The 22,505-nt window shown below is 44.9% G+C and overlaps 1 protein-coding gene across 1 annotated transcript; it reads left to right on the forward strand.

Moving 5' to 3' along the window:
• The first annotated feature begins 4,037 nt into the window (after positions 1–4,037).
• Positions 4,038–20,723, forward strand: PSMA6 (proteasome 20S subunit alpha 6). The gene is made up of 7 exons (XM_006258743.4): positions 4,038–4,198; positions 8,279–8,373; positions 9,582–9,663; positions 9,968–10,123; positions 12,903–13,081; positions 16,718–16,812; positions 20,517–20,723. The coding sequence occupies exons 1-7, from the start codon at positions 4,123–4,125 to the stop codon at positions 20,572–20,574; spliced, it is 741 nt and encodes a 246-aa protein (XP_006258805.1). The 5' UTR covers positions 4,038–4,122; the 3' UTR covers positions 20,575–20,723.
• Positions 20,724–22,505: the final 1,782 nt, after the last annotated feature.

Below are 22,505 nucleotides of genomic sequence, written 5' to 3' on the forward strand. Positions count from 1 at the left end.
TTACTGTCTTTACCTGAATCCAAAATGACTGAGTTGGAGATGATCCTTGTAGCAGAGCTGGGGGCCAGAGGTGGTGGGATCTGTCCCTGGTGACCTCTATCTTTACTTCTGGTTCTCTCCCTTTTACTTTTCTGTCATGCCTTTGATGATACTTTAAGAGAAAAAGAAGTTGGAGGGGGCTGCCTCCATCCCAGGGTGTCGCTGTCTGGCTTACCCATCCATACATCTCTGTTCATGTTGTGTCCTATTGATTCATGATCTCCAATCTCCTCTGTAGCCAGCCACGCTCATGCCTTGCAGGTGTCAGCGGTCAGGTCAGTGAGCCTTTGGCCGCAGGTTCTTCTTCTGCCCTGTCAGGCTTATAAGCATCTGATCAGGCTCCCCCCCTCCTGGAGCTACGAGCCCTTTCTCGGGCTGTGGGCCCCTGGCCTTTCCCTCCCCTTTCTTGGGGCCATGGGTCCCTGACCCTGGCTTTACCTAACTCCAGCACTGGGCCTATGGCCTGGTCTCAGTCACTTCCCTTTTTCTCAGGTAAGATGCCTAGCCCTAGCCCTCCCTGTCTCAGGGTAGAGCTGTGTCCTTAGCAGGCTCAAGCTTTGTTGTGCTTCTAGGGCAGGCTCAAGCTTGGTTGTGCTTCTAGGCACTATTAGGACCTCCTCCTCTTCCACTAATCAGTCCCAAACCAGTTCAAATCATAACAGAAAAGTCCAGCACTCCAGCTATAATCAAAATCAAGCACTCTGACTGTGTAAGAAAGTTCAGCTCACAGGCAACTCACAGTTCCTTAGTACTCTACCTCTTACAAGGTCTCTGGCAGTCTCTCAGCCTGGGCATAGCACTAAGCCCCCCCTCCTTGGTGATGGAGCAGCTAGAGTTCCTCAGGCAGTCTCCCAGCCTTGGCCATCATGGAGAGGCTCCTCTGGCAGCCTGCCCCCTGGCTTCAAGTCCTGAGCTTATATAGGGCCTAGATCCCACCCCTCCAGATCTTGTGGTCTCTCAACCACTGCAGGTGCCTTTTAAGTTAACTAGTTGGTCTTCAGAGCTTCTCCTAGCTGTGGGAGATAGGAGCTAACTGCCCCACTTCCCAGCACTATTGTGGTGAAGCTAGTCTTGCAGTAGGCAGACCACTGTCCTCATCCTTCTCTGCCCTATTGAACTATTTGCTACTACCTCAGCAATAAGCACCTCTCCTGCCTAAGATCCAGGCGGCCTCTCTCTGCTACTCTTTTGCAAGCAGCCTAGTCCACCTGAACTCTTCCCTGCTGCCAGCTTTCTCCATAGTAACGGAGCCCCTTCTTATTCTTATCCTCAGCTTGTCTAATATCTTACAACTATATATAGTAGTTAGTCCAATAAAAGATATTACCAGACAAATCTTCCCCTCCTGAGCCCCTTACTGCCAGTATTAGGAAAGGAACTTGGAACTGAATGGGCACAAATACTGGTAATAGAGTACATCACATCTTGAGCTGGTCCTTCAGAATAGGATGAAGCACAGTTACAGGCTGATATGAAAGAAGACTGAAAAGGTGCTGCAGCTGTGAATAGAGATCTGTTTGTCATGCTAATGAGCTACAAAATATCAGAGAGAACAATCGTCCTGTGCAGTTCTTCTTTCCTGTGTCAGAGAACCTGACTCTAATGGGCCTAAAGAAAGTTAATGAGTAGCAGACCAAAAATAAATCCCTTTTATTTTTGGCTGTTTTGAAACAAAAGCATAGTTTGAAGTTCAGTAATTTGCCACATATACTGAGGGAGCTGATGGAGAGGCTTCTGAAATAATATCACTCCCACTCTGCCATGCCTCTTAAAATGTTGGATTTTTTAAATTTATTGTAGGTCTAAAATGAGATACTGAATCTTTGATTCAAAACATGCAAGTCTCCTGACTTATTACCATGATTTATTTTCAGTTAGACTATATGGACAATAATTCCTGCAATTTTCCATCTTCTTTTCCTTAAAGGGAAAGGGGCTCCGGTAGCTAGCTCTGTTGGCCTATGTAATAAGAATTTTCACAAAGCTGTATTTAATTTTTTGCCTACGGAGGGAGTTGTTATTATTTGAGGAAAGAGGGCCAGTGCCTTTCTACATACGATCAAACTCCCTCTCATAAGATTCAGTAAATTACAAATAGGTAATTGAAAAAATAAGGGGAAAAAATTAAAGGCACATTGAGAGATCACTATCCAAAAAGTAGATGGAAATAGTATTTTCCTACAGGCATTCTGAGTCCATTTAGCAGTTGTACACTAACAGGTAACAGATTTTGGAACATGGCTTTCCAGGTTTATGACATAATTAAAAAACCAAAAACATTTCTACACTCAGTAGGGAAAATCCAAGGCACTAGTTTCATAGTTTCTAGGGTCAGAAGGGACCTGAACAGACCCCATGCCCTGGGCAGGAATGAGTGCTGGGATCATAATATTCCAGCCAGATATCTATCCAGCCTCCTCTTGAAGACCCCAAGGTATGGGAGAGCACCACCTCTCTTGGAAGCCCATTCCAAAGCCTGGCAGCCATAACAATAAAGTAATGCCTCCTGATATCAAGCCTGAACCGGCTGTCAATGAATTTGGCCATTATTCCTTGTTATCCCAGGTTGTGCCCAGGGAAACAGCCTCACCTATCTTCTGCTGGTCCCCTCTGGTGAGTTTATAGACAACCGCCAGATCCCCTCTGTCTTGTCTTGTGGAGGCTGAATAGATTCAGGCCCTATGTCTTCATAGGGCCTGGTCTGCTGCCCCCTGACCATGCGAGTAGCCCTCCTCTGGGACCCTCTCAAGGTTAGCCACATCCCTCTTGTGGAGTACTGCATCCAGTTCTGGGTGCTGCACTTCAACTGCAGCCTGACCAGCGTTGCATAGAGGGGAAGGATCACCTCCCTGGACCTGTTTGTGCTGCATCTGTAGATGTACGACAATGTGCGGTTAGTCTTACTAACTGCTTCCTCGCATTGGCAGCTCATGTCCATCTTGGAGTCAACAATGACTCCAAGATCCCTTTCAGCCACTGTGTTGTTGAGAAGGGTGTTCCCCAGCCTATAGGTGTGTTGCAGGTTCCTTCTCCCTAGATGCAGCACCTTACACTTGTCTGCGTTGAATTCCATTCTATTCTCATCCACCAACCAAGACATGTTCATGCCTTTAAATGGGGAATTTCCCTTTGTACCACATACTGATACACATTATGTCTTTTCAAATATCTTGCACTATGGTGATGCAGCTGTGGCAGAAATTAATCCTGAAATAAAAGCCCCACCTTTTTTCTCCTCTTGTAATCTGAAATCCATATACATGTATAAATGCACAGCCAGATTTTTCTTGCAAAACTGCTAATGCTTTAGAAGGGTAGCGCAAGAGTGACGTTGTGGCCAACACAGTGCAGGAATTACACGGGGTAAGTATTCCTTAGGAAGACATCGATTATCAGATCAGCTACATAGCTGGAACCAAGTTAGAGAAGCTTCCAAATGCAGGGCGTTCTTTGCCAGGGTCTAACGGAAGTGCGGCATTCACAAGCTTAGAATGGGAGGGAGAGGGATGCGGGTAGGTGCTCCGCAAGGCGCGGCACAACCCCAGCGCCCGAGGGGCTGTTCCGCCTCCGGCCTTCCAGACCCTTTCTCCCTCGCCGTGTGAGAGCGCGCCGCGGTCAGCAGCAAGCCCGGGCCGCGGGGTGCCGCCTGCGCGTCGGAGCGGGCCGAAGTGGGCTTGGGCGAAAAAAAGATGCGAGAAGCAAGCGAGGGCGGCGGCTTTGGTGGAGTCTCATGTGGCCGCGCCGCCCTCCTTAGGCTCCGACGCCTGAGAGGAGGCAGCTGCGGTCCAGCTGGTCGACTGCCACCCTCCCGCGATGCCACCGAACCAGTCTTGCCTCAACGCTCTGCGGTCCTCAGCACCGGAGGAAGAACAGGCGTCTTCCTCCACCCTGTCTTATGCGCGTGCGCAGTCCAGGGCGGGAGGGTGCTCGGAAATATACATGTGCGGCAGAGGCGCCGCTTGAGCTGCGCTCCCGCGCCTGCGCGGAGTGCGTGTCCCGGAAGTGTTCCTACTGCTGCCCCGTTCTGGCCGGTGCGTTCCGGCCCCGCGCGCTGTGACCAGGCCGGAGCGCGCGCCTCTCGCCATGTCCCGCGGCTCCAGTGCCGGCTTCGACCGACACATCACCATCTTCTCCCCCGAGGGCCGTCTCTACCAAGTCGGTGAGTGCTGCTACCGAGATGCCGCGTCACGGGCCTGGCCGTGGCCTGCCCCGTCCCCGCCCTGGTCTCCGCGGGGCTGCCGAGGGCTCGGGGGGGCCGGGGCCGGGCCTGCTTGGTTCGCGGAGAAACCGAAACCAGCTGCGTCAGCCTGGCCCGGCCCGTGTGTCAGCCGCGCCGCGCGGTCTGTTTGTCACGGGGGGGACCGGGGGACCGCTTCCACGAAGGCGTGAGGGGACCGGGCGGGGCTGCGCTGGTGGAGCAGATCGGCCGCGGGGGCTGCGCTGCCAGTCGGACCGTGGCCCCCGTCACTTCTCCCTAGTGACGCCGGGGTCGCGGGGCCGGCGCTGCGGGGAGCACCTCGCAGCAGGGCAGCGGCCGGAGCGAGCCGGGCTGGCGCAGCGCAGCCTTCCTGCCCCGCAGCCGCGCCCTGCAGTGAGACGACATCTGGGGACCTCAGTCCCTGCCGCCGCCCAAATGTGGCCCACAGAGCTCCTTACTGGTCCAGAAACCTGGTGGTGGGAGAGTGGTAGTCAGTAATCCAGCCTCCTCCTCTCCTCCCCAGCCCCCACAATTCCCAAAACCTAAGGCCACGCAACCTGTTACAGCCTGACTGTCACCATCCCCCTACCCCTGCCATGAGCTGGGCCACCCTGGCTTCCTCCTCCTTTCCCACCTCTGCCCCCCCACTTATGGATCAGAGCCTGGCCACACCCCTCCTTTCCTATCTCCAGGTTGGGGCTGGGCCACCCTCCCTTCCCCTGTAGGGCCATGTTTGCCCTGACCTAACTCCACCCCACTCCCTTCTGTGCAGCTATCTGGTGATCAGGACCACTGGCTGGATCTGGCCTACAAGTGGACCCAACCAATCCACAGGAAAAAGGTTGAGCACCACTGGGTTAAATTACTGGTAAATTGGAACCCCCCTGCTTGCCTGCTTCAGATGTTTCCCAGGATACTAGTTTAGAACAGCTATATGTGACTGTTAGATGATTGGTGTTAGACCTGTTTACTACAAAGATGTCATAGATTCATAGATGTAGGGTCAGAAGGGACCTTGCAGATCTTCTAGTCTGACCCCTTGCCCCGGGCAGGAGAGAGAACTGGGCTTAGATGACCCCAGCTAGGTAATCGTGCATCCTCTTAAAGACCCCCAAGACAGGAGCCAGCACCACTGATATCAAACTCATCTGGACCCATGAACACCCTTCCTGCCCCACATGTTGGATCTAGAGCCCTCAGTGGGATCCGTGTTGCATGCAGCACAGATCTCATAGCAGCAGGGGCCATGGGTCCTGGAGTGCATGCCATGATACATGTGGTGTCTGCCCCATCTGGACTGCATTGCATATCTGGGATCTGCAACATACACACTGCCCCTGGTGGCTGCTCCAGGAGTACACTGTACACAGCACCTGCTTCAGCCACTTCAGGACCTTTGCTGTATCCCAGATGAGCTGGAGTGTAGGCACTGTGCATGGTGCATGTCCCAGAGCTCCTGGGATGAGTGCCATGTGCGGCGTGTATCCCATGGGGTCTCTGCGCTTGGGGCCAGTCCTGGTCAATTCAGACCCAGGGGCGGCACTTGGGACTGGATAATTGGGGCCCACAGGTTTATATTTGACACTTCTGATTTACTATGAGTAAATTTAGCTAGTGACAAATGGGTAGCTAGTAGTTGATTAGAAGCTATGTTGGGGTGAGTATTTTTGTATTTGGAGATTTATTTTTAAAAAAGGTTCTAGAAAACGTGCTTTAGAGCAGCATTTCTCAACTGGTGGGTCACGACCCAGAAGTGGGTCTCAAGAGTATTTGAAAGGGTCACAAGGAAGTTCCAGAAAAACCCACGAAAGCATGGGTTTCCTCTTGCAGGCTGGCAGAGTTCCAGCCTGCAAGTGCTGCTTGGGACGATTGGAGGTAGCGGGCACACATGCATCTGTGCTTGCAGACACACGTGGCCAGTATACAGCAAGGCTAGGTCATGGGAACAGCCCCAGTGCTGGGCGCAAGTAAGTGTATGGGGAGCGGGGATGGAAGTTCAGGGGACTGTCATGGGTGGGGAGTGCCTGTGCGTAGGCGCTGGGAACAGTGGCTGGATGTGGGGCTGCAGCAAGATAAGGGGAGCAGCAAGGAGAAAGGTACTTGGCCCTTCAGTGGCATAAGGAGGCAGGGGCAGTTCTTACAGCAAGGAGCTGCGTGCCTGGGCAGGTGGCATGGGGCCAGTGCCCATACATCCAGGGGCCTTTACTCACTGCTTGTACTCAGGCCTAAGCAGGACAGAAGTAGCTGGGGGCCCCCTCCAGCAGGGCTGGGGTGGGGACAAGGAACTGCAGATTGAGAGTGAGGGGCACCAGCATGACCTGGGTGACAGGGGGTTGTGGCTTGGGGGTGAGGGGGGCTTTGGTTTGGAGATGGGGGAACTTTGGGTCAGGTACTGGCAGGGCCAGGGGGTGTGGGTTGGGACAAGCCATTGATCTTGGCAAATGGGTCCTGGAACGGAAAGGGTTGAGACACCCACTGCTTTAGAAGATGTAAAGGCAACCAACCAAGTGCAGGAGAGAACTATATCAAGATAATTTAAACTTACACCCCATGTTCTTAAACACCTTTCTTTATATGAAAAAAGCTCCTGGGCGTTTAAGAATATGAGGGTAATCTTAGCCCCTAAAAATCAGGAAACATAGGTAAGGTTGAAAACTCACCCTTTAATCTGCGAGGAGCTTGTGTTTTGTCTTGACATGGTCTCTTTATCATAAGTTTTCTTCAGTTGATTCAATATATAATGAAATGAGTAAGAATTTCTTCTTTACTCTTGTTACAGTACAGTCTTCTGTTCCATTAAGTTTTAATGAAATCTACAACATAAGACCAAGTTAAAAAATATCCAATCCGGTGTCTTTAGTATAAGGCAGTGGTGGGCAGTTTGTTTTTTTTGGGGGGTGGGGTGGGGGGGACGACTTAAGGAGTTTTGGTGAGCTGTTGGGGGTGGGGGGGGAGGAGGGGACTGGCAGTTGGTCCCATCTGGCCCCAATTTGTCCGTCAGGCACCTGATAGAGCAGGCAGGTGGGGTCTCCCTGGAGACTGGCTGGGACCCTTGCAGGCAGGGTGCAGTCAGCAGGGTGGATGGACCATAGACAGGCAAGGAGTTGCATCCAGGAGCAAGACAGCTGGAGCTGGGGACAATGTGGGGCCCAGAGCAGAGCTGTGATCTGCTCCCCGCACATCCCTGTGACAGGCATTGGTTCCACAGGCAGGGATGTGTGGGGAGTGGATTGTGGCTCTGCCCTGGGCCCTGCCCCCACACTTTCACCACTCCACAGTCCCTCCTGCCCACCTTGCTCCAGGACAAGGCTCTCTATCTGCCTGCAGCCCCATCCCATCGGGGACTGGGGGCAAGGGACTGTGTGCCCTGCCTGCAGGGCTCCTGGGCTGGTCTCTGTAGAAACCTTGCCCACCTGCCCAGACAGAGCAGGGTTCCCCAGCAGGGGGCCAGGTCTGGCAGGCGGTGGCCCCACAGGCAGGCAGCAGCCAGAAGGAGCCACTGTTGTGGGGACTGCTGGGAAGCTGGGGCTAGCCGTCCGCGCCTCGCCACATATCTGGGGGCAGTAGGACCAGCTGCATGTGCCACAGCCCAGACTGCCCCCCATGCCTGGGCTGGGCAGGGCCAAGGGGCTTGCCATGGGCTGGATTTATTATGCAGGCCAGGTGTTGTCCACCCCTTGTATAAGAAACGCTTATTCAAAGTCCCTACAATGTTACTAGTTTTACTATTGGGCCATCCCAGTCAACTATTTAATTTGTGGGTAAGGGGGTATGAAACTTCTATTAGTAAGTATCATTGCTTTTTTTTTCCTTTTTAATACTATATATGTATGTGTTTATATAAGTATAATATAAAGACTTTGTAAACACAGTATTCAGTATTATGCCATCATGGTGATTGTATTGTATTTTATTGGAAATAGAGGGCTTATTCCTTGCAGTATTACTGTGTGTGCAAGACTTGCATGCTTTGCCCTAATTACTGGCCTTTAGTGGCATCAGTACAAATTTTCTCATTATTTCTTTGTGTTTTTTTTCTAGAATATGCTTTTAAGGCTATAAACCAGGGTGGCCTTACATCAGTAGCTGTTCGTGGGAAGGATTCTGCAGTAATTGTAACTCAGAAGAAAGTCCCTGTGAGTAGTATCTTTTAACAGTCATTTCTCAATGTTGGTTCTGTGGCCCTGAAGTAGAAACCATCTTGTTGCCATTCAACCGGTCCTGGTTTCCTTCTTTGGTACTCAGGCATCTTATCCATCACTGCAGTATCATGGTACTTTATTTTCTTTCTGTAGATTTCTAAACCACCCAATAACATATCTCTTTAGCTATTTCTGTGCTCATAGGTGACTCAGGTGATTGACACTGGGATTTGCATACGTGTCCCCATCCTGCTTAGCGTGGTTTTAGTATGTTCACACTCTTCCTGCTCTTGCTTGTAAATGTCTGGAGGAGTATCCTCTGGTACTTTTGCTAAAATGTTCTAAGTTTATTTTCCAGGCAGGAGTGTCAATTGCAGGTGACCTTGTCTGTTTTGGTGGGAAGCTAGGGTGGGATGAGAAACCGGGGAAGAGGATTGGAGGACTGTTAGCAATCAAGTGATGTAACCTATGTCCTCACTCACTTTGAAGAAGATAAGTTTATATGTGATAACTGATGACATTTCCAATTTATTCCCCATCTTAAAGCACCTCAAAATCTGGATTATAAAGATTTTTGTGCAGGTGGAAAGGATTAAAGTTGAAACTAATTCTGTAGTGTCAATGTATCTTTGGAAGCCTGGGACCATTCAGAAACACATTTTTTCTCAGTCCTTCTGTTCTCTTTTCGTATACTGGTTACAGAACCCTGACCTGTAAACCAATCAGTGATACAAAGAATAAACATCTGACAGCACAGTGGTGCTGGGCAAAAACCCCCCATGAAAAACACTTTAAAATTAGGAGTGGAATATGTTAGGGGATCAGATTTTTGTGCCCTCAAAAGGTCCTCAACTTCCCTAGTCAAAAACTGGCATCCATCATCACTTCTGGCAAAGATTGCTAGCTATCTTCTCCTTCCTTTGCTATTTATTATAAGTGAGCATGCAAATGCAGAAGTAAAAATTCCTCTCACTTTACTGCAGAAACAAAACACCAGGAGCACATAGTGGGAGATTAGTGGTTCTGTGCAAATATGATATACTGGAACTCTTTCTCATTCTGTGCTGTGAAGTGTTGGGAAGCAGTTTGAGTCCTAAATTGTAATCCCAGGTTCTTTTTTCTGCATTATTTGTATTTTACTCTTGTATGTAAAAGGAGGGGTTCTTTTTTATACTGCTTCATTATTTTTGTTTGTTTCTTAGGACAAACTGTTGGATTCTAGCACAGTGACCCATTTATTCAGAATTACTGAAAATATTGGATGTGTTATGACAGGAATGACAGGTATTTAATTTATCTCTTATTTAGATCATTGCAGTTTTGTAACAAACCCTGTTGTGTTTGTTTCATGTTTTGATATTTGCAAACTCGAGACTCTTAAATCCAGGCTTAGGAGTTGCTTTTCTACAAACTGGCATTTAAAGAAGTTGTTCTTACCAATTTATTGGATCAAGACTTCTTAAGCTACAGCCTGGAACATGTTATTGCTAGTACTAATCAGCGATGCAGTGTGTTATGTGTTTAAGGATTGTCTCAGCTTGTTTAGTGGAAGATGAGAAACAAGTAAATACTTTGTCTTTTATTTTAGCTGATAGCAGGTCCCAGGTGCAAAGAGCCCGCTATGAGGCTGCTAACTGGAAATACAAGTATGGTTACGATATTCCAGTGGACATGCTGTGTAAAAGGATTGCAGATATTTCTCAGGTCTACACACAGAATGCTGAAATGAGACCTCTTGGATGCTGTAAGTAATAAGGTCTATACTTTGTTCTGTATCTTCGTTAAACTAATTTTCTGCATATAATTTTTGATATCTGAAGAATTCTCACCAATTCTTCATATTGTATAAAATGTGAGTGTTATGTGAGGAGCTTTGGGGTTTGACAGTTTGAGTAGGGATTAGAACCTGGTTTCTATCCTTGATTCTACCATTAACTATCTGAACCCAGGAGTAGTGTTATAGCCATAATGACTCATGCAGCAATATGCAGTAAGAAAGATTCTGTTATTAAATAAGTTGTCTTCTCAGGCAAACCACTTGACCTTTCTTTCAGTTTACCCTTCCCTAACATGCATGAAACTACTTCATCTTGGCTTTATGGGGCTTTATCTGCAGGTTTTTTTTATAAGGTGCAAAGTACTGCTTTTGTTAAAATAATGTTCTCACACATGTTTAATATGTATTTTCAAAGAGTACTTCAGAAACATTGAATTATTTGTGCTAATTATAATAATAAGTATCAGTACTTCCTGCTAGTCTTTGTTTATGGTTGCAACACAATTTGCATTAAGCTTGCAGCTATCTGAAAAGTTCATCTTTTGCACTGAAATTTTCTATGCTTCGCAAAGTGATTTTTTTTCTTTTTAATTTGAATAAAGAGTCATATATTTGAGTTACGAAAGAACAAATGAAAACTATAGAAATTGCTCATTGTATCTTTTATCAAATGTACAGCAAATAGTTAACTTATTCCTTGACATAAATGTAACCTTCAAGATCTTTTTTCATAGAGGATGGTTTTGATTTGCCTTGTTTTCAAATTGCATAAATAGTCATACAGCAGTTATGCTAACTCTACAAGCATAAGGGGTCATAGATACATTTAGCATGTATTAACTTTTTAATTCCAGGGACTAAAAAGCTCCTGTGATCATCAAATGGGTTTGAGTTAAGCTGGGATTCATTGGTGCTATCTCTTTTTTCCATTTTATTTTATTTTTTTATTAGAAATGTAAATGGGTACATTCATATAAATGTCTTCTACATTTACTGACTACACAGTATGGCTTTTAAGTGATGGTTCCAGTGCTGTCTGATAGTATATTTTCCCACATACCTTATACACCTTGTTTCTGGAAGGTAGAGAACAATATTTTTCCAGAGACATGGTGTGGAGCTGGCTTTTTCATGAAGGCACAGCACAGTGCTATAAAATAGCTGCTAGGTCTCTCTCCCAGCCAGCAAACATGGGGGAGTGCTGTCCAGCATTAAACCTTTCATAGCTGCTCTTGAATTGGAACCACTTCTTGGCAAGCTTTATCTCATAACAAGAATATGGGGGATATGTAAGATTATGGTTTACGCCAATAACTAGGAAATAGAACGTTTTACAAATATATGTTGCTGTTCCTATACAGCATGCGTAGGGACCTGCTCCCTGAAATCGCATGTGATTTTCATGGGACCTGTGATTTTGGGCGGGCTCCAGAAAAAACGGCTGGCTCCACAATTTTGGCAGACTTGCTGCAAAACAAAACCAAAAAAAAACTTACTGGCAAGCAGAGAAGAGGCTGGGAAGCCCTGCAGTCTTAGAGCAGGAGGAGAAGGCAGGGGGTGGGGTTGGTGTTGGTGTGGCCACCACCTTGTGCCTGCCCCCACCCCCTGCCTTTTCCTCTGTGCTCCAAGACTCCAGGGCTTCCCTGCTTTTTCTCTGCTTGCCAGGAAGTTTGTTTGGGGGGGGGGGTCTCTTTTGCAAGAAGTCCGTCAAAGTTCCAGAGTCCACTACTTGGAAATGGTCCAAAACTATGTCTTAATTACCCAGATTAAGCCTTGGGAAGCCATTAATCCACACTTAATCATATGGATGAACGGCTTCCCTGTGCTTAACCAGGATAATTAAGCTATAGTTTTGGGCCATGTGGCAATCTGCAGGGAGGGGTGGGACTGCTGGAGCCCCTCAGCCAATTGGGTGGGAGGGGAGGGGGGAGCACCACACTCAGTTTACGAAATTAGCAGCTGGCCCCAGGACCTACCCAAGAAATTGACTGGCTGCTGCCTCTGAGTTTGGTAGACCCTGAGACATGCAGTCTTCCCAAAAGTTATCCCTCCAAAATTGAGGTGCATGTCTTGAACAAGCTATTGTAGTACTGTGGTGCCATCTGCTACTCTGATATACATCTCTCTTGCTTGCTGATAAAGGAAAAAAAAGGGAAGCCAACAGCCATCTTGTAGCACAGTGTCTTAATTCCTTTATGCCTCTATGCAGTGAAGCTCTGATGAGAAAAGGAAGCTTCTCTGCTTAAGGCATGTACCCCAATTTGGGAGGGCTGGCTTTTGGGGGAAGTTGTATTGGAGTAAACAAAGTACTTTTGTTAGCCACTTCTGTTTTCTAGTTAAATGTGGAGTCCAAAGTGTTATAGAATATACAGGATAAGCAGTACAGCTGAGTTAACCTTGTTACCATGTATTTGTATTTCCTGACTTTGGTTCTGTGAATGCTCAACACTGCCTAACAGTTTTTCTCTTTAATGAGTGGTCCAGTTTGGATGGGATTAGAAATCTAATTCACCAGGTACGAAATTCAGTTTAAAGCAATGAAATGCCATTGAGAGGTATGTTAGATTAGAGAGTGGGGAGAAATGTGCTCTTCAGAATAGTATACCAAAGAAAGTATACCACAGTACCTGGCCTGTTTCATACTAGAGGAGGAGAGTCTTCATCCTAAATCTAGAATCCTCAATCAGTTGAAGTCTCAATGTTTTCAGTACTGCTCAATAAATGTAAATTTCCTTCTCTTTTAAAGGTATGATTTTGATAGGTGTTGATGAAGAGCATGGTCCTCAGGTATACAAGTGTGATCCTGCAGGTTACTACTGTGGGTTCAAGGCCACAGCTGCAGGAGTCAAACAAACAGAGTCAACCAGCTTTCTTGAAAAGAAAGTAAAGAAGAAATTTGATTGGACTTATGAGCAGACAGTGGAGGTAAGCCACTAAGAGGACACCAGAGTAGGTAAAAAGTGTTTATATTTTTGCTGTATGACTTCACATTGTGAAGAAATCTTTAGTAAGCACTTCCTTTTTTGTGATATGGTTGATGTCACTGCCTTGGTAACTAGCTATTTCCATTTTTAAAGTCTTTAAAACATTGAGCTTTGAGAGAATAATCAAAGTTTAGTACCTGATTCTGCTAAATGCTTATCACTATTTCAGAAGGTTTTTCCTGTAGATAAATGGGGTAATTGCATTGTTAACTACTATTTAAGATGCTTCATTCTATGCATAATTGGAAAGTCAGACGCAGCAATATTATTTGATTAAAATGGAGTAAGCCATTTGTCATCCCAATACCTACATGCTGTAGGGTCCATTTAAAAATACTCTTAATCTTCTCTCACTGTCTTTTGGATTGGACATAAAGTTTTCCTTCCTTTTTTAAAAAGAAAAAAAGCAGTGAAATCTAAACTTTTATCTTCCCTTCCTGTTCTTAAAATTTTCCCTCTTATGCTGGCACAGTGGAATAAAGTGTTTTACTTGATTTATTAATTTTCAGTACTCCTGGCCTGGTGCTGCACATTCACCATTGCCATTTTTTGTGCTGCTTGCTCAAGATCCTCCCCTGTGGAAACCAAAAAATTCTGTCAGAAGAACTTGAATCCCCACTCTACGGAGCAAGTCATAAATAATTTTTCAGCTTTTGAAACAATCTTTCTGCTGGAAAGTGCTTTAAACTAGACAAATTACATTCTCAGTTGTTACTGTTACAAGCTGGTGTTGTGCCCCATGCCTCTTGCAGCAGTAGTGACACAACTACCATCATGGTCAGGGATGCATCTCTTCAAATATAAGGACATATCGTTATAGGGCTACCAGTAGCAAAACTGACTGGATGATGTGGATTTTCTGACCTGGATTTGGCCGGAGAGAAGCAGGATTTACTAAATGTACATACAGTATATATTAAATTAAGGTATAGCAATTACATTGCTGCCAAAGGATACCAATATAAGCTGTTATGATGCAGCTGTTATGCCTGCCTGATTCTGTAGCAATAGAAATACAAGGTTTTCAAAGCTACTCCAATTTTAACTCTGCTTTATCTAGGGCTAAATTAGGTTGATTTAGCTTGCTTATACTTCTGCAGGCTCATGCAGCTGTAACAGAGGGCACTGACAAATGTGCAGGTCCCCACTGTAACTCATGGTGCTTTGCAGGAAGTGCCATGAGTTACCGTGTTTCACCCTGAGCCAACAGTCATTCATTGTTGGGTCTGGGGGGTTGGTGGATTGAGCTCCAGTTTGGACTGTTTGCAGCTGCTCTCCCCCAGCACCCCTGCCCCTCCCCCCCCCCCCCCCCAAAAAAAAAGCTCCTGTGCTGTCTTCAGAATGGGAGGGGAAGGAGGGTGGGGAGGGAGCTCAATCTGGGGTTTGGGATTTTTCAGTTGTATTTTTACTTGAGATGACCACGTTTATAAGCATGTCATAAAAATAAGCTGTGGATAATAGTATGTCCTAAACTTGTGCTAGCTACATTGCCACTGTAATGTCTAGTACCTTGGCATTATTTACTTTGCTGTTCCACTGGATGAAGCATGAATGAAGTCACAGCAATTCCAGCACTCTGGCATGTGGTAACTGAGTACTGACTGACTCGGTGGAAACTAGTATGATTTTTATAACCTCTTTAGAACAGGCTTTATGTTTAAAAATGCACTTTAAGATACACAAGGATTATTGTATGCGTGTGGTAAAGATAGCACTAGATGTCAGCATGGCTGCTACAGAAATGTTTAAGGCTCATTATTAAAATGTATTCTACTTGTATATACAATAGGGCAACACTTTTGCATTTCATAATTTTTCCTTACTCTTTCATTTAAAGAGACAATTTAGTTGTAATAGTTTAGTTTCTGCTTGTTCTTCTATGAAGTCAAAAACATCTTATTTTTGTGATGCACCAAGCTAATCAAGCGCAATAAGCGGTAGCAACCTAAACATAAAATTGACTCCACTTTTCAGTTAAACAAGATATACAGAAATGTATGTTATATATTGAGAGTTCTTAGCTACACTATTGTTTGGGTTTTTCTCAAGTCTTTTTCTTTTTCTTTCTTTCTTTTTTTTTTTTTTTAAATGCTTTGTTTAGCACAGTGGTTCTCAACCTCATTAGACTCCAAAGTACCCCTCAGAAAATGCTAGTGCTTAGTTTCACTCTCTCTCTTGACTACAGAAAAAAATAGAGCAATTCTTCTGTTTAAGAGAGTTCAGAAAGACTACAAAAGACCAGACTTGTTTTTAACACTGGATTCCTATGTGAAATCTCTGGTTTTATTATATGAATCATGTTTGCACCTAACAGTGATAACATTGTACAGAATCCTCTGGCATCCTTGTTGAGAATGAGGTTTAGCATGAGGCTGTCTTCACATGTTGTCTATGTTCAGGTATAAATTAAAGCATTAAAGGGATAATAAGCATTCATAATCTCATAGCTAATTTGATTAGAACCAAAAGTTTGAATTTTCAAAACAATCTAAAGAACTTGGAATTCAACTCAGTAAAAAGGAGCCTGCGGCTTTTGTATGCTCTTGCTATTGTTTGTTGACAATATTCTGTTTTCTCTCAACTTCATAGTCAAAGCAGTGTGTTCTTTTTCTCATACTTTATTTCTAATGTATAGCACTGCAGTGTTTTAGAAGCAAACATTTAAATTAAACAAGTTCCAATTCCAGTCAGTTAATGGAAATATTAATTTTGTGTTTAGGGATCTATGAAAACTATTATCAAAATCTGTGCTTTATGTTGACAATTTTCACTATCCCTTCGAAAGCTTATGCATCAACCAGGAACCAGAAGTGTGCAAAGCAAAAGCAAGAAATAGGATGCTATTTTGGTCCTTTCTTAGTCTTGTAAGGCTTTGAATGATAGTGCAGTAGGTATGTTTTGAATAAAATATTCATGATTTTTTTCCTCTGACCCTGCACTGAAGGCCTTGCCCTCTGTTAATCACTTTTGTTAACAATTAATGTCATACCACAAAAATAAGCATTCTTATGCATTTAATTTAAATAAGAAAATGTTCATTGAGGGTTCTGGGTGCCTAATACAGTTAAATATCAGCAACATCTGAAGAACTTGGCCAGTTAGTTCATTCCTTCCCATTCATCTGTATGGATGTATACCCTCCACATTAAGATTATGACCTTACAGCAGGTTTATGCAAGAAAATATAAATTTGTAAAAGAACAATTTAAAAAGCACCTGGAATAGTAAAAACCGAAGATAAGGTAATAGTCATGATTAAATAAATCTTTTAAAATTGCCCCAGGTAAGATTTGTTGTTTTTTGGTTGTTTTTTTTTAAACCCACTCACACACTTTGTGGGTTTCTTGATGAGAAAATGCAAGATGCACTTGTTATGGTGTTCTTGTAAACCATGCTTTCAAGGGAGGAGGAGAGACTGAATTTTATAACATGAACAGTAGATAGAAAATGATTTTCTGCAAGTGTTTTAGAGAAAGGAAGGAGTTAACTTGAATTTGAGAAGCTAGACGTGAAAATATTAAGTTCAACTTTGAAAAGCAAGTGGTTAAACATCTTTCTTTTCCTATCTTACTTTTAGACAGCAATAACCTGCCTGTCTACTGTTCTGTCCATTGATTTCAAACCTTCAGAAATAGAAGTTGGTGTTGTTACGGTTGAAAACCCGAAATTCAGGTAAGTCCAAACAACTTTATTAATTAGCATCTGCTCTTCCAGTTGCACTAATGGCTAATTTTAACTTTGTCCCCTTTATACAAGTAGACTTTAAAACAACAAAAAAGAGAGGATGGAAATGTAAATAAGTAAGTAGGGGTGCACCGCTAAAGATATTTTGGGCCGATACCAATGGCCGATTTATTAGCGAGCCATACCAGCCGATTACTGATCCGATTGCCAATATACAGCCTGGTAGCTTGGTGAGCAGTGTCTGGCTGGTAAGTCTGTTGCGGGGGGGAAGGGGCAGGAGGAGGGGAGGGGGGGAAGGTAGATCGAGGCCTCCCCACAGTGAGGGAGAAAGGAGGCTGGGGTAGGTCCCCTGGATCTGTGCTCAGGGCGAGGGTGGGATGCCACTTCAGGCTGGGGTTGAGGGCAGCACTGGGCTCTTCCCAGTGTGGGGGTTGGCCCAGGGCAGTGCTCAGAGCATGTGGAAGCCCTGGGAGGGGGGCTGCAGGGTGGGCTGTAGCCACCCCAGAATTTGCTGTAGCCCCTCAGAACCCCCAGCCCAGCCCTACACCTCCCCCCTGCCAGGAAGAGCCTGGCACCACCCCTGGTCCCAGCCCACAGCAGCAGCCCACCCTTGCCCCATGCACAGATCCGGGGGGGAGGTGCATGCCCCCCATGCCTCCTATGGGGGTGGACGTAGCATCAGGAGCAACCCCTCCCCTCAGCCCCGGACAATCCACTAGTGGCTCTGCCCTGCATCCTGCCCCAGCTGGGCAACACCTGTCTCTGCCCCAGCTCTCCTCCTCCCTCATTGTGGGGGACCTCAATTGCCCTTTCCCTCCTGCCACCCCTTTCCCCACAACAGACTTACCAGCCAGCTGCTGCTCTCCAAGCTGCCAGGCTGGTTGTGTGCGTGCTGTCGCTGTGCACATGCATGTGGCATTTATCGGCAACGTTATTGGCCACATTAGCCAAAAAAAAAGCTGATTGCCAATAATGTCAATTTTCCTTTTATCAGTGCCGATACGATATGGACTGATGTATCGGTGCGCCTCTATAAGTAAGTCCATTTGTTACTTCCAAAGTTTGGGGTGGAATAGAATTTGACTTTCTTTTTCCCTTAGCAAATGTCTTGGTTTTTTTTTAATTTGTGATGGCTCTGATTTGAGGCCCAGTCTATGCTAGGAAAGTCTTGTGTTGTTTTTTTTTTTGTTGTTGTTTTTAGTTTAAAGGAAAAAAGCTTTAAGTGGTGATCTGAAATCTATTGGTGCATAGTACAGACAGATTTAGTACATTCAAAAAAACAAATTGCCCCTGACCTGTAGTCCTCCCCATTGATACTGATCGTGCTGCTCATGTACTCTTAAGAGTGTTTTGCAGTGGTGAACTGTGTCTCTATTAGGTGGTAAATAGAGTTGAAAAATACAACTGTCTATTAAGATGTTACTATTTCTAAAAAGTAGAATTCCTTGTATAAATGAACTTTGACTTCTTCTTGAAGAGTCTGTAGATCGTGACTTCTCTAGCACATAGTTAATACGTTAATGGTGCATGTAGTAAAAATACAGTTTAAATTGTTTAAACAAACGAGTTTCAAATTGCTTGAAGAGTTAAGGGCTGTCAGTGCCTTTGACTCTGCTGGCAAGGCCTTGGGTCTCTTCCTTCCCTGATACTGTGTAGGATTTTGCAGTTCTTGGTTCTTTGGCTGGGATGCAGCTCCCTGTATACTAATCATATGGATTTGGTTCCTCCATGTCTTCCACTTGGGACTTAAGACGAGGAGTGACTGCAGTGACTGAAACAGCCTTTTCAAAACCAAAATATTTTTAAATCTTAACAGCAGGAATAAAACGTGAAAGAGCAGGACATTTTACTGCAAAATGTCCACAAGCCCATATATCTCTGCCTAAATGTTTAGGTAGGCCTGGCTTACCCCAGGCAGCCCTGCTCTGGTTACCAGTTAGTTCCCAGCAGTATATCCTTAATTTGTCTTCCTCCATATAGGGAGGAGCCTGCTCCATTGTAAAAACTGTCAAGTTCTTTGCCTTCTGTGCCCCTTCCTTTCCTCTCCAGCCCTGATTCCTTCCCTACCTTATGTAGCCCAGGCTCCCCACCAGCTCTCCATGCTGCGCTGCACTGCACTGCACTGCCCAACCCCCCTAGGACTGAGGTAGGAAGCAGCAGCTGGAGGAAGGAGTGGGAATCTGGAGATTCAGGCTGCTGTTGCAGCTGGAGCAGTGGAGGGTAGTAGGAGCTTAGGGCGGGGGGTGCCCCTTGTGTTTATACAGATGTGCTGGGAGGGGGGAGGTGTGCTTTAATCAGAGTGGCTCTGGGACTGCAGGGGTGGGGGCTCTCAGCTGTTCTCATTAAAGCGCCTGTAGCGTCTTGTGTATCATCATCCCCACGCTGAAAAAAGACCGGCAGGGGCACTTTAACTAAAATTCATCCAACAAGCTTTAGTTAAAGTGTCCCCACCACCATTTTTCAGAGTGGGGATGCTGATACATGAGACGCTTAAGTCTGCCAGAATGCAGACTTGATTAATTGAGTCATTATAGCATGTTGGAGCAGCCTCACTGCTCATGTACAGATGCCCTGTATTACTCCTGTCCTGTATCCAGGCACTGCTTGTTTAAAAATCTATCCTGACTTAATTTATTTCAGTCCATGTAAAACAAACTCTTCATCAGTTAGATTATGTGATAAACTATATTTGCAGCAGGCAGAAATATTTGTATTAATTTAATTTAGACATGCTTTAGGGAGTTAAGTTGTGGCATTGCTCTCTGGATTCTTTAAACTAATCAGGAATGGTTGGCTTGACCAACCAGTATTCTGAAAAAAATGTTTTGTGTTGCTAGCTCCTTTTGTGTACTGTGAAAAAGTTCCAGTAGATGCATCACTTAAAGCTAAATACTCAAATGGAAAAGCTTGCAAATGCTAGAAATTATATAGTTCAATATCAGGTTTCTTCTGAGGTTTTTGGAGGGTGCTGAGTTAAAATCTGATTTTAGAGTCTCTGAGGCTCAAACTTTAGTACATATCTGAATTCAGCAGATACAGGGAGAACTTATTGGGATTTATGAGCTTTCTGGGCCTTCAGGTAAAGTGATCTATGAATACAGCCCAAAGGTTATGGTATCAATAGCACAAGCTGAAATGTTCCAGAAAGGATGGTTATTTTCACACTACCAACCAAGACCCATTACATCTAGATTTTCTCTTCATGTTTACTTTGCTAAATGTAAGGTTAGCACTCCAAATATTGTTTCCCTAAAATACTACCAAAGAGCAAAAAGGCTTAGTAGTGAGTTCTCTCCTGACCCTTATTCGTGATGACCCTGGCCATATGGGGAGACATCTGTGTAAGGGTACTTCCTTGCTATACTTTTTTTTTACACCATGAAGGCCACAAAGTTAGCAGGTCTTTTGGGGCAAACATCTTGTGTCTTCTCAGACACTCCCAGTTTGCAAGTAGATTACTCATGAGAAACAACATGTTTTCCTTTTTTCCACTGCTCCCTTTTCTCTGCAGGGCTCCTGGTTTTTCCACTGTTTTCCAAAGGGCATCATCATGCTGACTCGTTGTCCTACCAGTTATCCTTACCAGGGATGAAAGATACAGCTGTGCCACTGATGCTTGTTTGTGGGAGTATTAGATGGAGGAGTATGGATGAATAACCAAAACTCATGATTTTTTTTTTTATCCTGTCTAGGATCCTCACAGAAGCAGAGATTGATACACACCTCGTAGCTCTAGCAGAGAGAGACTAACTAAGTCCCCAGTCCTATTGACTGCTTCAGACCAAGCTATTTGGTAAAAATAATACACTCATTAATGGCTCTAGATTGTGGGTTGAAAATGGTATGCTTGCTATCCAGTGTATTTTACTCTGTACAAATAAAACAGAGGTTTTTGAGAATGTTGGTGTCTGCTTTTAATATACTGCATTTAAAACAAACCATGATTTCTTCAATACTTTGAATATAGTTTGGAAAAGCTTTAAATATTTTTGTAATTGCCGTTTACCTTTTTTATCTAATTGAGTTTCTGAGGGAAGTCTTGTGACTGATTCATTCTCTTTGGCATGACTTACTCAGAACATTCCTTTGGATCAGGGTTCTGTGTATATGTCTTACAGAAATGTAAAGTATAATACTAATTTTGCTCACGAGCCCTCCAACACTGCCACAAGGCAAGAAGATGTTTATCCATATTTTGCTACGGATCATACGGGGGGGGGGCAAACTGTCTCAGCAGCCTGCCCTGCCCATCTGCTTTCATGTGCAAGGTCAGCACATAGAAGTACAATGGGAAGGTTGGTCATTCCCAGCAAATACTCTTGCGTGCACCAGAGACAGATCTCAAAAGTAGCTGCAGAGATGTTCCTGACCAGTCTCACTACTGTATTTCCTGTTTTGGAGTGTGTGGATGAGCAGTAGCATATCTTGGCTGGGCGGTTCCCATGATGTACCAATTTGACATCAGCACTGATGGAGCTGGGCAAAACACACAAATCTTTCTGTAACCATCAGGCCACCCTTTCCAAGATTACAGATGTTAAATCTGATAAATGATGGCTCTTGTCCAAACCAGTGCTAAAGTTAACAGTCAAGACTTTTAATGGAAAGGAAGCATATTTTCTAAACCTTAACTTTACTTTGTTTTTTATAGCCCCTGTTTCTGCTCCTTGGTTTAAAGCTTTGGCTTTGGGCAATGCAAATGGCCTTAGAGCAGCAGCTGGAGACAGGCAAAGTTCTAGGTCAGGGACAGGCAACCCCTGGCATGGGTGCCAGTGTGGCACACGAAGGCATTTTGCTTGGCCTGCATGCCCCACTGGGTGGAGGTTGGGGAAGGGGCCAGGTCTACACTTCCACAAGAAGGATCGGACCCCTTGCAGTTCCCATGCCATCTGCCCCTGGCACACCAACATCTTCCAAGTCAAGGTTGCAGGTGTTTTGGGCACTCTGGCCAAAAACATTGCCTACCCCTGTTCTAGGTAAAGATGGTTATTGGGAAGAGAGTCTCCTCTCCCCTTATGATTTCTTTAGAGAAGCAAGTTGAAAGGACAGCAGGATCTTAAGATTTCAGGTGGGTTAAAGTGAGGGTGAAACTTCCTTGGTTACTGGGAGCTAAATTGTAGGTTGACAGGAACCATACTATTTGCCTTTCTGTATTTCAGCCCTCTGGAGCCTGTGTTCTCAAGTTCATATCTTCAACAATGAAGGCTAGAAACATCCTTTTAAAAATCTGAATGCAAGGTTCTCCTGAAATAACTTGACTCAAGCTGCTGAGGCTTGAAATTGAAGGAAAACACTTCAATATTTGAGGTTTCAACTCTAGTACTAGAGTTCTTCATACTTAACCTGCAGTAGCCTCAAATTCCCAATTAGGGTTCATATAGTGGCTGGCACAACTGAGGCATGAGTAAAGATGTAGCAGATTCTGCTTATGGGAGTTCTCATTTTTTGGATTATGACAAGAGATTTGCCAGATATGTATGTGGGAGGACATGACAACAATACAGGACTGTAAGACAAAAGCACATCAGTTGGACATACACTAGAACAATCAGGAGTGAAATATCTGTCAACACAAATCAATAGGTTTTGGGGAACACTTTCATTGAGATGCGTCCCACTTCTTTCAGGCTTGAGTTCAAAAAGATTAAATTAATTGTCTTACTCTGCTTAGTTATGTTTTG

This window comes from Alligator mississippiensis, chromosome 2 (genome assembly GCF_030867095.1).
Source record: "Alligator mississippiensis isolate rAllMis1 chromosome 2, rAllMis1, whole genome shotgun sequence".
Lineage (NCBI taxonomy): Eukaryota > Metazoa > Chordata > Crocodylia > Alligatoridae > Alligator > Alligator mississippiensis.